The sequence below is a fragment of the Oryctolagus cuniculus genome, chromosome 8, assembly GCF_964237555.1.
Source record: "Oryctolagus cuniculus chromosome 8, mOryCun1.1, whole genome shotgun sequence".
Taxonomy (NCBI): Eukaryota; Metazoa; Chordata; class Mammalia; order Lagomorpha; family Leporidae; genus Oryctolagus; species Oryctolagus cuniculus.
Genome location: NC_091439.1, coordinates 109,283,186 through 109,299,424, shown reverse-complemented (window position 1 = coordinate 109,299,424; position 16,239 = coordinate 109,283,186). Strand labels below are relative to the sequence as shown.

The following is a 16,239-nucleotide window of genomic DNA, read 5'->3' as shown; positions in this document are numbered from 1 at the left end:
TCCCTAGCAGAGCACCTGGAACCAGCTCCGACGGCCGCCAAAGGCGAGCAGGGCACCAGACAGAAGCTGGGTGTCTCTCTAGCATTCACCCAAATGCATGACTCCCCCAGGAAGCCATCAGACCAAGATGTCTTTTGAAATGTCTATTTGCAAGTGCAGCTTATGAACTGATAATCTGCGCACAGGTTGGGACACACGTCCCTGTCTCTAGGGACAACACTTGGCAATGTAGATGAGGTGGATGAAAGGGACCAAAATCCAGACTTTGAGCAACCAGGGCAGCCCAGCTCGCAGACACCTCCCAAGCCCTCTTCTATGTCTTCGCACTCCCAACCTAGCCACATTGTTCCCCTGGTGGGTTCCACAAAATGACACAGGAATCCACTTCTTAAGATAAAATATGCACAAGTCACAGGCTACCTCTCCTATCTGAGAAAATGCCAGATTCACATCACTCCTGCAAACACACACAGCTTGCTTTCATATTTATGCAACCACCCAGCATTTCCCATTTGAGAAAAGCAAGGGTCTATTGTTCACAAGTGGATCTTAATTATCTCCAGTCGAATGAGAACTCTGAACCCTTGTGAATTTCTGGATAGCACTGACCTTCGTGAATAGGCTGTGATTCTACTGTTTTTCAAAATAAATATAGAGGTGTCCTTTCTATAAATTAATTGGAGCATTCAAACAAAGACAGAATCAGGGAGAAGAGGGTATTCATCCCGCCAGGCTAAGAATTTTCCCACAATGAGAACTGCTGTAAGCAGAATTAAGACACTATTAATTATGTTTTCTGGTTAAAAGAATAAATACTATAAAAAATTTGCAAAGTTAAGATTGAACATCCCTAATCCAAAAGTAAAAACAAAATCCAAAATGTTTCAAAAATTGAAATATCTTGAGTGTTGACATGATAGTACAAGTGGAAAAATCCACAGCTAACGTCTTAGGAGGACATCATAGTCAAAACGCAGGTGCAGGGGCTGGCTTTGTGGTGCAGTGGATCAAACCACCACTTGTCACCGAGCGTCCCATATCAGAGTGCTGGTTCGAGGCCGGCTTCCTGCTAATGCACCTGGGAAGGTGGCAGGAGATGGTGTAAGTGCTTGGGCCCCCACCACCCATACGGGACAGCAGAGTGGAGTTCCTGGCCCCGGGCTTCAGCCTGGCCCAGACCTGGCTGTTGTGTCCTTTGGGGAGTGAACCTGCAGATGGACCATTGCTCGCTCACTCTCTCTGTCTCACTCTGTGCCTCTCTGCCTTTCAAATAAAACAAATAAATCTCTCTCTTTTTTTTTTTTTTTTTTTTTGACAGGCAGAGTTGACAGTGAGAGAGAGAGAGACAGAGAGAAAGGTCTTCCTTTTGCCGTTGGTTAACGCTCCAGTGGCCGCCGCAGCTGGCGCACTGCGGCCGGCGCACTGCGCTGATCTGAAGGCAGGAGCCAGGTGCTTCTCCTGGTCTCCCATGGGGTGCAAGGCCCAAGCACTTGGCCCATCCTCCACTGCACTCCCGGGCCACAGCAGAGAGCTGGCCTGGAAGAGGGGCAACCGGGACAGAATCCGGTGCCCCGACCGGGACTAGAACCTGGTGTGCCGGTGCCGCAAGGCGGAGGATTAGTCTATTGAGCTGCAGTGCCGGCCTACAAATAAATCTTAAAAAAGAAAAAAATACAGGTGCACTAACAATATCGTATCCTAGGACTCGCAGGCTATGTGTACAAAGTGCACAGGACGCAGAAGTGGACGCCGTGTAGATGGGGTCCCAGTCCCAAAGCATCTAGCACGCCCTCACAGCTGTCTCCAAGTTCAAGTACATTCTCAAGCTGAAACACTGGTGGCCCCAGCATTTTGGACAAGGACTCCTCGGCCTCATACAAAGAACACGGGAAGCCACCCCTAGCCGTGCGCCCACAGCGTGGAGTGTGTGCGAGACGCAGCCGGCGCGCCCGAGACCGCCCACTGACCTTCCACGATGAAGAACGCCTCTGCTCTCACACAGCCAAGGACACTGCACGCCTGGCAGGTGTAGAGACCTTCGTCCTCCTTCCTCACCCTGCGGATGGTGAGGTTCTGGTTCCCCGCCTTCAGGATGATACCTAAGCCGGGGGGAAAACAGCAGCTCTGACTCAGGAGGATGTGTTCTGCAACGTTTCCCCAGAAAAATCTAAAAAATGTAAACGCTGCCTTTATCTACCTCGGAGGGGCCGCTGCTGACTGATCTTGTCTGGGGTTTCCAGGTGAATCCGCCCAGCCTCTAGCCTCTTCGTGCTCTGATCCCAAGGCTGTGCCATGAGTCAGACCACGAACACTAACACCGCTCCCTCCCCACCTTGAATCCAAGCGAGAAATCATACGAGGTTCTGGTCACACCCCCCACCCCCAGGGAAAACTGTGCCGGCTGAGGACAGCAGACAAGTTGTAACCACCTGAGTCTTCTACCAGCATCTCGTTGTCTTTGAACCACGTGAACTGTGGCGGTGGGTTCCCGGACGCCATGCAGGAAACTTCGATGGTTTCACCGATACTGGTCGTCTGATTCTCTAGGCTGCCCGTGATCACGGGGGCCATCCGCTCTGTGCACAGAGAAAGAAAGCCATTGAAACACGGTCAGAACTTGCGGAATGCTCTTGGCATCTGTAAATTTTCAGACAGTTTAAACCTAGCGAACGGCAGCATGCTGATTTACTTAGCTGCAAACACAGAAGCTGGCCATGGTACCGCAGAGCCCTCAGTACAGTCACGCCAAGCACGTGAGACAGGACTGTTCAGGCTACTGAGTGCCTTTGGCCACACGTACTAGTGGGTCTAGCAGTCATCACACCACAAGGCCAAGGTTCCAGGATCACCTTTATAGATTTTTTCCTCTAATCAGACAAGGCTTCCCCAGGGGAAAACTTGCCTCCTGAGAAAGTTCTAGATTTCTGCCCTGTTCCGTTTGGAAAGCACTCAACTTTGGTGTGATTTGAAAAACAGAGAATGCCTTATATTCGCTTGGCAACTTGGGCGAAACTCATTATACTGTTTCTCCTCACTATCAACTTGATATGACAGACAGGCTAAATCAGCCTTAGTTCACAAACAAAATAGCTGCAACTCGCGGCAGTTACACTTCTTGTCCAAGCCCTGTAACTAAGTAAACAGTTGAACTAATAATAGAATCCAGTGAGCTGAAAAGACCAGCCCAGTGCGGTTTCCAATAAACCACAAACAAACAAAACAGCAAGCCCCAAAGGCTGGGTCCAGGATTGAAGGGCATTTGTTGAAACGCATGGCGAACCTTTAGATATGTTTGGGTGATTTACACGCATCATTAGACAGCTGTGGGAATATCTCATCCAAACCGACTGAACGTCAACGGGAGTCACGCTGAAAGAATCCACGCGACCCTCAGCACTAGGAGCTGACCTCCACGACCCTCTACATTGGCGCCGAGGCAAACGCAGTGGACTCCAGCCTAGTTGTAAGGATAGAGGTTAGGAAAACAGCTAAGGAGTCCTCGAAGAAGCAAGCCGCTTGCTTTGAATGCTTCCACTGCTTTGGAATCAGACCACTCAGCAATGTCTACGGAGCACACGGGGTCACACATGCAGTGGGATTTGAAGGGTCCGGGAGAGGCTGTGACACAAGAATCTCTCCAGACAGCTGACCACCAAACCCAGCGACGTCACCTAGCGTCTGTCTGAGGCTAGCCCTGGAAACGTGCCAAAGCCTCAGAGCAAGGTGCTAGTCCTCTAAAAGTCTGGTAGAGAGAAGTTTACCTGGGCAGGACCCTCTCTGGGGACACACACATTTTGGGAATGCCGTTGAAAGGAGGTGGGAAGTGGAGGGGAAATAGCGCAAAGAATGACTCCCCAAATCTGTCTGATTTCCTGCAGAAACAGAGACCTGGCTGGCGGGCTTGTGCACGAGACACACACTTAGACAGGTGCAGAGAGTGACACAACAGGAAACTTAGCAACAATCTCCTCCTTGGAAAATCATCCCGTTGGCCTTGAACTGTGCCAGACCACTTGGGCTGACCCAGAAGCACAGGCGCTGAGCACAGCACCCTTCCTGTGGACTCGTCTAGATCCTAAGCTCAGCCCACCATCACACTCCGCAAGCAGCAGAGATGATCCCAAGCACCTAGTCTTTACCACTACGTCCGATGACTAGCGCTATGGCAGGGAACGAAGCAGGAAACACGCCCCCTTCCTCTTGACAGAGCCCAGTGGGCGCCTCTGTGCTCATCCTGTCCATCCTATTCACCCCTGCGAACTTCTGGCCTTCCTCTAGCTCTCAGAAGGCATTCCACGAGCACGTGTCTACTGGAATACGTGAATGCCCAAAAATAAGGCAGAACAAGCAAATCCCTTGCAGACACGAGTGAATTACCCCAGCACAAGACTGGAAACAATCCTGTTATTATCGCTTTGTAAGATACCACCTCACCGTTATTAGCTTTTTTGTAAGCCTGGACGATTTGTAAACAAATAAGTTATGTGTGCACCAATCTGTTTCACAAGCTTGAAGAAGACAACCATCTTCACACAGCACCCAGTAACACTGCATTTAAGGCATCGACTTGACTAGGCAGGATGAGCCCGAGTCCCACCCTACCTAAGACTACGAGTTGTCTGACCACGCAATGCCTCTTCTTGGTCTTCTTGTCTTGAGCAAAGCAGACATAGTGGCCCTGGTCCTGCAGGGAAGCATTCTGGAACTCCGTGATCAAAATGTCATTGGTGCTGTTGGAGAACACGGTGGCATTCAGTCTCGCGAGAGCACCCAAGTTCTCGCAGACGGGCACAGGCAGCTCTCCTGCGTGGACCGGCAGGGCCTGTGGGCCGAGCTTGCACCACGTGAGGTTCTCAAACGTGGTCCTGTCTGCGGAGCACCACAGAGACACGGTCTCCTGCTCCGTGGGCTGGGTGCTCGGGTGCAGAGTAATCTCGGGACCCCCTGAAATGGAAAGCCCACAGTTAGAGCGCCCATGTGACCTGGCACGGCCCACCACTGTCCTCTCGGTGGCCCCGGACTGCTGCGACCGGCCCGAAGGAGAGAAGCCCCTGGGCCCCCACATCATGTACTGCACCATTCAGGTCCCAAAACGTCCCTCGTGGCCAAGATGTACTGTTTGGAAATGTCAATGAATTCCCTAGATACTCATCACGTCTCTACCTTGAGCTCTAAGGTGTTACAACGCAGCCGGCTAAGCTGCCATGTGCGACACCCCCATCCCACATCAGAGTGCCAGTTTGAGTCCCGGCCACTCAGCTTCCCAGCTGGCTCCCTACTAATGCACCCTGGGAGGCAGCAGCTAATGGCTCAAGTTCTTGGGCCCCTGCCACCCATGTGGGAGACTCAACTAGAATTCTGGGCTCCTGGCTTCAGGCTGTCTGAGCCCTGGCTATTGAGAGCATTTCATTAGAAGATCTCTCTCTCTCCCTCACCCTCTCCCTCCCTAAAAAAGGATTTTTAAAAAAGCCTAAGGGAGAGTTTAGATGACTCCTGACTTACAATGAGTCATCCTGGGGTTCTTCAACTTTATGGCAGTGAGAAAGAACATCCATGAAAATATTCTGTTTCTCACTTCCAGGACAGTGTTCAATATGCCACGTGAGCTACGTAACATCTTATTATAAAATAGGCTTTGTCTGGGGTGACTTTGCCTAACCGTAGGCTGGTGCACGTATTCTGGGCATATTCAAGATCGGCTGGGACAAACCATAATGTTCTGGAAGGTAGGAGTATTCAACGTATTTTCAACTTATGAAAAAACGCATTTTCAATCAACTCTCAATGTGAGATGATCCTATCAGCCTCAGTCAAGGGGCATCAGTATCTAATCCTAACACAGAATTTGAAAAATTAGCTCCCCACCAGTGCAGAACACCTATTGGCACTGGAGCTATGTTTATCACAACCAGTCAGCACAGCCTAAATATCTTATCTGACACAGTCAGCTATGGTTTATCCATAAAACTAAGACAAAGACAACTCAAACTAAGATTTGCTGATTTGCAAACTCAATCTGCTCTCGCGTCACCCGACTGCCTCCAGGAAACCCAACCCGTCTACTGTTGAACGAGGGCAGCAGAATTTATCGATCGTCAATATGGCACGCACATGCTACAGTCTCGTGCCCACACCATCAATATGGCACAGAGCTTGTGACTTAAAGCTCACGTGACATCATTCTCACTGCAGTGACGTCAGACACACTGGCATTTGAACATACGGACAAATCTGCCGATCAGCAACCCAAGTTCCCTTCCCCAAGGCCACGCCACTCACAGCCATGCAAGGACAGAGCCGGGCGGGGGGGGGGCACTGTGTGAGTGGTCCCAGCCAGCCCCCCGACAGCGGTACTCACTGGTCACGTGGAAGGAGATGATCCTCTCTCCTCTGCCCACTGAGTTGACCGCTTCACATTTGTACAACGCCGACACGTTCGCCGCTTGGATAACAAGGGTGCTCACAGTCTATGAGAGCAAACAACCCCAGGTCACAAAGAAAGCAGGCCGTGTGTGCTCAGGCTGAAGTCCCGGAGTCTCCACCCTGCCTACTGCATTCTCGCTACACCACTGACCACTCGCACAGCCACTGACCACTCGCACAGCCATGGAATTGTAACCACGCCAGCGCAGAGCTCACACGTTACACAGAAAGGGCTCTGGACACCACACACTTGACGAAGTATTTTAATACAACACCTTCCCCTTCTCGGGCTCGCAAAATCAGGATCACCTTCTAACAGACGGACGCATGAAATGGGGCGAGCGTTTCGCTTTTCTCCAACGAGCTATTCGGAAGTGAGAGGCTCTGCTAGAAGTCGGTGGTGTTTCCTAGCCTCCTTCATACACTAGCATACTAGCATCGTATCATACAGTCATGTTCCCAGTACGCCACCCGTACAAGGGGACTTCAAAAAGCTCACGGAAAATGGAATTAAAAGATCAATTTATTTTGGTGCACAAGTTTTTGAAATCCATGCATAGCGGTTTTTTTTTGTAATACTCATTTCCATGAACTTTTGGAAGACCCCTTCTATCACTGCACTATTCTCCCATGAGAGAGAGAGAGAGAGAGAGAGAGAGAGAGAGAGAGATTTGAATTAAAGGACTTCAAGCTTACTTTGTTTTTGCCTTCAATCAGGGCAAACTGATTTTTGCTGCCTTCAATTCTATTGCCTCCCTGGAAATCCTCCACGTTTCTCCATTCTTTGCAAGTGTATGGGTTTGTCATTAAGGCCGACTGGCTGTAAGAAAGAGCGAACAGATCACTTAGGATTTTGGCTTTCCCTTTTCATAGAAGTCTATTATTTTTTAGCTGTAATATTTAACAATGTTGTTAACGTTTCACCACACTCCCTTCCTGGGTAGACATTATATACTTACACCTATAGGCTACCTTTCTCTTGAAAACAGAGGAATTAATATTGTAAAGTGAGGGGCCGTAGGACTGATCGAAACGTAGAAAAAGAACGGTCCGTCGTCACGTATGTGGTAGGATTCGGTCCCCAGATCAATAGCAAGGAGAGGACTCCGACCCGGGGCCCTGTGTTCCTAGAAACAGCTGTCAGGGCAGCCACACTGCGAGATGTGGCGCCAATTAAAAATAGGCCTGGACAGAGGGGGGACGGTTCGAGGCGGACCCACTCAGGATACAGGAGGGAAGCAGCTATTTTGGGAACAGCCTCCATTCATAAACGTGACGACAGACATTCACGTTGGTTCAGTTCAAAGGAAGGCAGGGAAACTGCGAAGCCACTGGATTTGTGAAACTCATTCCCCGGCCAGCGGCTGTGGAAGAAGCTCCTCGTGGCCATGGCGAAAACAACAACAGGAAGTAGCCGCGAGGGGCTGATGGGCTGCTTGTTGTCCTGTCCTGTCCCCTGAGGATGTCCGCACTTGTGTGAGAACTTGATAAACCAGGCCCGAGGCTGCACCCACCGGAAGGCAACAGCGCACTGGCCCCCGATTGGGCGGAGAGAAAGCCAAGATGGAAAATCATCCAATTGAGCGAAGCACCTGCTATTGGAGAAGTGTGCCCCAGGCCGCCCCAAGAAGAGACAGCCAGCTTGTCCCAGAGTGGGACCCCCGAGCAAGCCAAGACAGCTCTGACACAAAACCCCAGGAAGCGGGAGGAGACCTCGCCCCCCTACACACACAGGGGTCGCTGTCTTGGTTTAGAAGGCGGTGACAAGGAGCTGCACGGCCCCAGGCCCACTCACCTGGCCTGCTCCGAGCACTCCTCCTCCAGCTGCCAATACCAGCGGATGTGGTGCGGGGGAGGCACGGCGTACACGGTGCAGGTCAGCGTCTGCGAGCTGCCATACTGGTAGGAGTCCACGGGCGAGATCAGAGACTTCTCCCCAATCTGCGGCGGCACTGGAGGCGGGACAGTGAATCCGTGAACTGTCAGTCAGCTCAGGGGGTCGCACAGGAGAGGCGTTCCCGACCAAAGGAGAGCTTTGCATTGTTTTGTTTTGTGTTTAACGTTTTTACGCTGCGATTAGCCTGCACTACAGGAACAGTGTGCTATGTAAGACGTGCCTACACTGCAAGCTGATCGCCTCCAGGCACTTGGCACTTCCGTTTCCTTTTCATTTCTCCCTGTGTGCAGCCTGCCCTCTTCCAGGGCTGCCGGCACTGCACACTGAGGTGCCGTGAGCTACAGTCACCCCTCCAGGCCTGGGGCGCTCTGCCGCTTAACGCCATCTATGCTTCTGGGCCCACTTTGGACTTCAAAGGACAGCTGGGACAGGACAGCTGAGGTCCCGTGATACCCATCCTAAGAAGCAGACAGGGGCCGGCGCTGTGGTGTAGCAGGTAAAGCCACCGCCTGCAGTGCCAGCATCGCACTATGTCCTTCTGGTCGACCAGAAGGCTCAGGTGGTACTTCCATTACCCCCCTTCTCCCATGCAGCAGGGCAAATGCTAAGTGAATCAGATGTGCGCTGACTTCATGAATGGATGAAATGGGGGCGATTCCCTGCCCGTGCCTCCGTCTTTATTTCTTGTATGCTGCCTCAGCTTTCCGGCCACTGCCTCTTCTCCAAGCCCCGCGCCCTCACTGCACACGAGCACCTGTTCAGAACACGCGATCTTTAAACCCATCCCTGCAAAAAGGAGGGACGCCACGCTCAGTGCCATGAGAACGGCACACACATGAGCATTTTGAAGACCCCAAGAAGTTCTGCAATTACAAAAAGTATTTCACACCATCAGGGCAGCTTCCCCACGAGTGTGACCATTGGACCCTTCCTTCCCCATCCCAAACATTTCGTTAGCCCTTTGAGTGTGGGACAACAAGTCGTCCTGAAATTAAAAACTTACTGTCGTCCCTCCAGCTCAGAGTCAGATGCTGTACTCCCGTCCAGAACAGTAAAAGTTCCAACCAAGCCAACGCCCTCTGAGCTGGGACCTGCCCATGCCCCCCCTGAAACGCCAAGTGCAGCCTTGAACTTCAAGAAGAGCCTCGGACATCTGTGCACCAGGCGCGCAGCTCCACGAGACGGGAGCGCGGGTCCCGCGGCCCAGGCTGACCACTGTCCCTGGGGGCGTTCTTGGCCACCGAGCCAACCATCTGCTTTAATCTTGCATTTGGCCACCAAACAGCTCACGGACAGGGCCTCTTGAGCCAAAACACGGCTGCAGGGTAGCACACAGTCCCACATCTCATTGCAAGTCTGCTGCCCCAGCCAGTTTTGTACACGAGCTCTGTCATGATATGGGTGACGGAGCAGGACACAAAGCCTTGGTGGCTTAGTGGCACAGGAAGACAAAACCACGCCCCTCAAGTCAGTCTGGGAGAACAGAGCAGACTCACCATTCACAACCAGAGACACCACGTGGCTCTGCTTCTCCCTGGTGATGGGGTTGGTGAGGATGACGGTGTAGTTTCCCGTGTCTTTCTCACTCGCCTCCGAGATGGTCAGTACGTGCCCCACTTTAATCGTGTGATTGGACTCCAGGAGTCTTCCATTTTTATACCTATGATTCCAAAAAAGCAAAAAAACCCGGGAATGAGTGTCATGGAAGCATCTGCCTTCTTGTGAAACAACACTCTTTATTTCATCCCAGTAGTTACCATTTGATTTCAGGCGGTGGGTAGCCCAGCCACCTCACGGGGACTCGGATGCGCGCTCCCACCGCGGCCTCCACCAAGGACTCCATGCCACTCCCAAAAGCAACAAAAGGCTTCTCTGGAAGAAAACAAAAGTCGTTATTCTCATAGGTGTCAACTTTCGGAGAGTGGCTGTTGGGCTTGGTTATCGTTGTTATTGTTATTCTTTCTTATTTCATGGGAAAAGCCAGAGGCCCTGTGAGTGAGCAGGTGTGGCTCTGGGATTCCCCACCCTGTCCCTGCGCAGGTCACACGCCAGCGTCCCCAGGGCCGGCCTCAGCATCTGCTTTTCTGCTGCCTACTGCACTCGCCAGCCTCCTGGCTCCTCGGGTCTCAGTTCCAGCCTTTGCCCCTCTCCGCAGTTTTCTCTGAGTCTCCCAGGATGCCTCCTACCCCCCAATACCTCGTGCCCCGCCACGCATTGGGGAGCCTCAGGACTCGGTCCACAGGACTGCTCTAAGTCATCCTCCGACCTCAGAGTTAAAGCCCCAGTTACCTGGCTCCTAAATCCTTACCTCCAGCCAGATGTCTCTGGGCTCCAGGTTAATATGATAAAACCCCCATTGTATGTCTAACGGACATCTCCATATGAATGCACCCAGCACTGTTTCCCCAAACCCCACACTCCCCTCCTCACCCCCTGCCAGTCCTCCATTTCTCAGTCACACCACCATCTGCTCATGCTCAAGTTCAAAGCCATCGTCCTCTCTTTGCCTCTTGCACCTCATGGCCAACGAACCCATCGGCAATCCTGTGGACGCACCTCCAAACCACAGCCAGCATCCATCACTCCTCCCTCCTCCATCTCACCCCTCAGTGGTGGCACTTCGCCTCCTAACTGGTCTGCCCTTACTTCCCTAAAGTCTTCCCTATAGCAGAGAAATCCTATCAAAACAAAGCCAGAACACCTCTCTCTCCCTCTCTCTCTTGGATCGCATAAAAACTGTAAAACTTCTTTAAAGAGGCAACTGTAACTTAGTTCAAGTATGTCGGCCGTGACTTACCGTGGACTCTGACGAAAGTGCTGTTCCTCTTGGTCATCAGCCCGCTGGACGCCGCACAGATGTACCACCCTTGGTCAGCCCGGGTCACGCTCTCGATCGTCAAGGTGCTCAAGAATTTCTTCATCTCACTCCCAGGCTGTGTCTTTAGCTCCCGGTTCACAACTTTCTTCGGCGGGTGCTGGGGGAAAAAAAAAGGAGTTGATCGTGTTGCCAAGCCTGGCGTGGCATGACCCGGGAGCTTCTAGAAGCCCACAAGATCAAGTCTTTGCCGTCGTTGGACACTAGTTATGGGAGATGCTCACATCACATGGACAATAAACGTGGTTGGTTTCAGGAAAACACTCCTAAGTGGAACCGACCGTTTTATACACTTTACACAGTGAGCGTGAGCTGGGTGCCACTGCAGAAAGGCAAGCAAACATGGGCTGTGTTTCAGAAAAGCTGTGACTCCCGCCACCTCTTAAAGTGCTTTAAAGGCAAAATGGATCAAATCTTCTGGGGAGGGGCCAGCACTCTAGGGCAGCAGATTGAGCCTTCTCTTGTGATGCCAGCCTCCCTATGAACACAGGTTCGAGTCCCGGCTGCTCCAGTTCCGATCCAGCTCTCTGCTAAGGCACCTGGGAAAGCACTGGAGGATGGCCCAAGTCCTTGGGGCCCTGCACCCATGTGGGAGACCCGGATGGAGTTCCAGACTCCTGGCTTCGGCCTGGCCCAGCCCTGACCACTGTGGCCATTTAGGGAGTGAACCAATGGATGGAAGATCTTTTTTCTCTCTGTCTGTCTCTCTCTCTCTGTGACTTTTCCTTTTAAACAAATAAAATAAAAGTTTTTTTTTTTTTTTAAATCTTTGTAGAGTAGCGAAATACAACGTGGAAATACGTAATCATGACACAAAACAAACACTCAACGTGGCTGGAGCAGTGGAGAGAGCTCTCTGCACTGCGTCTTTTTGTGAGTGTTCTACACTGAGTGCAATTCTTTTTAAGTGTGTGTGGGGTCGGGGGAGGGGGAGGTGTTAGACCCTTATAGTTTATCTGGCCAGAGAGCCCCTATCTCACCAGCAAACTTCGTGAGGCTTATTATCAAAGCATGCGCAGGTCTGGCAGCCAGTTACCTTCAAAGAAGGGTGCTCCCAGTTGAAGTCCAGCCCCACATTCAGCTCTGTTCTCGCTGTGCAGTTTAAGACAAGCTTCTGTCCCACAGACAGCTCCACACCGTGAGGGGGGCTCACCAGCACGTCATAAATCCTGTACCCTAAAGCAAATCGGTTGAAAAAACCAATCTGAAGTGAGAGGCAATGCCAACCTACAACTTGGCACAGATTTTTATTTTTTAATAATGCAACTTTAAAAGCTGCCACATCGTATTTTCCCTGAAGGCTTTACAGATACCCAGGAAAATGGCCCAGAGATGTATAGGGTCTCAAAGATGTTGCAGCCCAGTGGGCAGAAAAGGAATCAGCTCGGGTGGTCAGGGGGCCTTCAGTAGACCGCTGAGCTGCCCACAAAGCAGATACAAAGAAAAACTAAACGGATGTCAAGCAGTGGTCTCACCACTGAATTCTTCACGTGCTCCTGCAACAACTCTTTTCCTCCTTGTTCTTAGCAAGGAGGGAGAAAAACTCAACTGCAAGTGGGTTTACTTGGAAGAGACGAACAGATGTCCTGAGCTGCCCCACAGCACGTGTTGAGTTAATAAACTTCCCTTGTCCCTCATCCTCCGCCTCTTCATTGTCTGGTATCGCGACACAGACGGGAAGGGCCGTCTTACCTACAACCACGACTATGTACATGATGGACTGGTAAGTCTCGTCGTGGATTTTGGCCTCACAGAAGACCATGCCAGCATAGCTGATCATGTAGCTGGGGATGCTGAAACCCTTCTTGCTGTCCCAGGAAATTTTGTCCCCATCAGGAACAAACCTCTTTTCAGGATACCTCTGGGTGATAAAGAAAAAAGAAAATATCAAATATGTGATCCAGGGCTAGCCACAGCACACTGAAGATCGCTAGAGAATTCTTCTTCACTCGCAGGAGACAAGCTGGTTTTAACTACTGTCATTCTCAGCGTTGCTGAAGGACCTGTAGCTCACTGTGGATGCTGCTTCATAAATAGGCTGCCCATCTTAAAATTAGCTTAAAAGGATAAAACCTGGGGCACTGTGGCATAGCAGGTGAAGCCGCCACTAGCAGTGCGGGCATCCCATATGGGCGCCAATTCAAGTCCCGGCTGATCCACTTCTGATCCAGCTCTCTGCTATGGGAAAGCAGTAGAAGATGACTCAAGTCCTTGGGCCCCTGCACCCACCTGAGAGACCCGGAGGAAGCTCCTGGCTTTGGTCTGATCCAGCCCTAGCTGTGGCAGCCCTTTGGGGAGTGAACCAGCGGATGGAAGAGCTCTCTCTCTCTCTCTTTCTCTCTCCCTCCCCTCTGTAATTCTGCCTTTCAAATAAATAAATCTTTCAAAAATCTGATAAAACCTAAGCAGAGACTGAAGAAGCTGTGGCTCACCGCACAGAGTGACACATTGAGGTTTGACGTGGACCCCAGGCACGGAATCACCATGGTCTTGTTTTTGTTCTCAGTAATGAACACAACGCCGTGCTGGTCACTCACAGACGCAATGAACGGAGATCTGTAATCTGGAAGGAAAATCAGTGCCTCGGTGAGTCTGCAGTGTTTACTAGAAGGCCTGGCTGTCCGTCAGGCGCAGACTCCGCCCAAAGAAGGGAACGGCTCGAAACCTCACACAGGCCAGGCAGTCACAGGTGGTCTGCAGTGGACCTGGGACTCCAGCAATGTGCCACAGGAGGGCACGTGTGTGTGCATGTGTGTGTGTGCGTGTTCGTATGTGTTTGTGTGTCACAGTGCATGTTGTGTATATGCATGTGAATGTGTGTTCATGTGTGCATACATGTGTGTGTGGTATGTGCATGTGTGTTCGTGTATGTATTTGTATGTATGCGATGTGTGTTGTGTATCTGCATGTGAATGTGTATATGCATGTATGTGCATATGCTGTGTCGTGTGTATCTGTGTGCATGTTCATGTGTGTGCATGCACGTGTATGTATGTTCAGACACGTATTTGTATGTATGCAGTGCATGCTGTTTATATGCATGTGAATGTGTGCACGTGTGTGCACATGTGTGTGTTTTTGTGTGGTGTGTGCATGTGTGTATGTTCATGTGTGAACGTATGTTCGTGTGTGTGTGCAGTGCACATTGTGGATATGCATGTGACTGTGTGTGCGTGTGTGAATGTGCACGTGTGCATGTTTGTGTGTGCACACTTGTGTGCTTATGTGTATTTGTGTGTGTATGTGTGTGCATGTGCGTATGCATGTGGGTGGGTGGGTGTATGTGTGCACACATATGTGCATGGGTGTATGCATGTGTATACATGTGTGTGTGCACATGTGCATGTTTTATGTGTGCGTGTGCATGTATGTGCATGTGTGCATGCGTGTGTATGGGTGGGTATATTGTGTGAATGCGTGTGCCTGTGTCATGGGTGTATGCATGTGTGCATGCATGTGTGTGAGTATATGAAAAATGTGGAAGACAGCTCCCAGAATGAGGGTAACTCTTTTCTGCAAGAAACATCAGCAAGTACAACATATTTTATAGCTATCACACTTTGACATCCTGATCTGTACAATTTTTTAAAAATGAAACATCTAATTGAAAATTTAATATTAAATCTCTATACTTAACCTGCAACTTTTACTGGCATTAAAAAACTAATTTGCAATCTATTTAGGCAGTTAACATAAATGTCATGAAGATAAATGAATGATCACAAAAGATCTTTAACAGAAAATAACTAACAATCTTTTAGTATTTGCCCAACTATGCAAGAGAATGCTTAAGTGGTCATTTTACGGCTGTGAAGACTAGAGAGGACGTAAAGGACGCTCCTCACATGGTTACTGCGTGCAGTTCAGGGTCAACAGTCAACAGCACCCTCAGGCAGAGCACGAGGAGAGCCGCGGGGGGGAAGGCTAAGAGAAAAACCCAAGAGGCTTCACATTGTTCCGGTGCCATCCACGCGGTGTCGGCGAGCCGCTGGGGGGCCACTCCACCCCGAGACAGAGTCGAGGCGCCGTGGGGCCACACGGGAAATCTCAGAGAACTTCTCACACTGCCGTGCCCCAGTGTTTGCAGAGCACTGGGTGATGGCCGGCAAAGGAAAGAGTTAATCCAACCAAAGGGAACAGAGGCAGCTAGCAGCCTGCCGCAGCCCAGGCTGCATTTCCTTCCCAGCTGGAAAACTCGGAGAAGCAGCCGATCTAGCCCCCACATGCCATAGCCATTATCTTCTGAGGCCAGGGCTGGCTCCCCGGCTCCATCCACGGCTGCAGGAAGTAAGGTGGGGGCAGAGGGGGCGGTGCAGTCTTATCCATAGGGAACACTATAGTGTTGGCTTTCCCATTGTCAAACTTCACAGGCCGAAATCTGGACAGCTCTACTCTTAGAACTTCAGGGCTTAGACAGGAAGCAGAACTCAACGCTATCCCCAAAGGCAGGTAGTACGCAAATAAACAGTGCCAGAGGTTGCTACTACTTAACACTGTCTCCCGTTCGTCCTCATCTTACAAAATATTACCTAACTTGCACACGGAGCCAGCCTTTGGAAGCCAGATTAACCCCTTGACGTAAGACTAAAGCTATTCCGCAAATCAATTCTATTTCAGTGTCCCCCCCAAAAAAGGAAATAAACAAAAGAAACCCAAACAACCACCCATCCTCTCAAAATAAAATGTTTACTGTAACTCGTGGAATGAATTTTCTCATGCCTCCAGGTTTCCTGACTTGGGCAGAAGGAAATAAGCATATTCAGCGGGAGAGGCTGATCTCGTAGTATTTCCAGACAGGCTGAACGCAGGAAATCCTTGCAATCTTCTGAGCGAGCCTCCTCTCCCAGGGCTGCCAGATCAAAAGGAGCCAGAAATTCTCCACTATCCCAGCCCTGCCTCTCTCGAATCCTGCACGAGGGGCCGGGGGAGGCAGGCACCGACACACACAAGTCTGTCTGGGATGGGCTCACCCCAGGCAAAAACAATTCTCAAGCGTTGTGCAACACAGGAGTGTCACAGGCTGCCCTGCTGCCCTGCCCGGCCC

General features: G+C 50.9%; 1 protein-coding gene across 3 annotated transcripts in view; it reads right to left on the bottom strand.

Annotated features, from left to right (window-relative positions):
- The window catches only part of KDR (kinase insert domain receptor), a 59,207-nt gene that overhangs the window by 21,784 nt on the left and 21,184 nt on the right, over positions 1-16,239 (bottom strand). For all 3 annotated transcript variants that reach the window (XM_051819251.2, XM_017347243.3, NM_001195670.2), the window contains 12 exon segments: positions 13,628-13,758; positions 12,888-13,056; positions 12,232-12,371; positions 11,118-11,295; positions 10,078-10,192; positions 9,817-9,980; positions 8,219-8,375; positions 7,120-7,243; positions 6,359-6,467; positions 4,603-4,944; positions 2,430-2,576; positions 1,968-2,099 (listed from right to left, as the gene is read on the bottom strand). In XM_051819251.2, coding sequence (XP_051675211.2) covers positions 1,968-2,099; positions 2,430-2,576; positions 4,603-4,944; positions 6,359-6,467; positions 7,120-7,243; positions 8,219-8,375; positions 9,817-9,980; positions 10,078-10,192; positions 11,118-11,295; positions 12,232-12,371; positions 12,888-13,056; positions 13,628-13,758 — 1,908 coding nt within the window.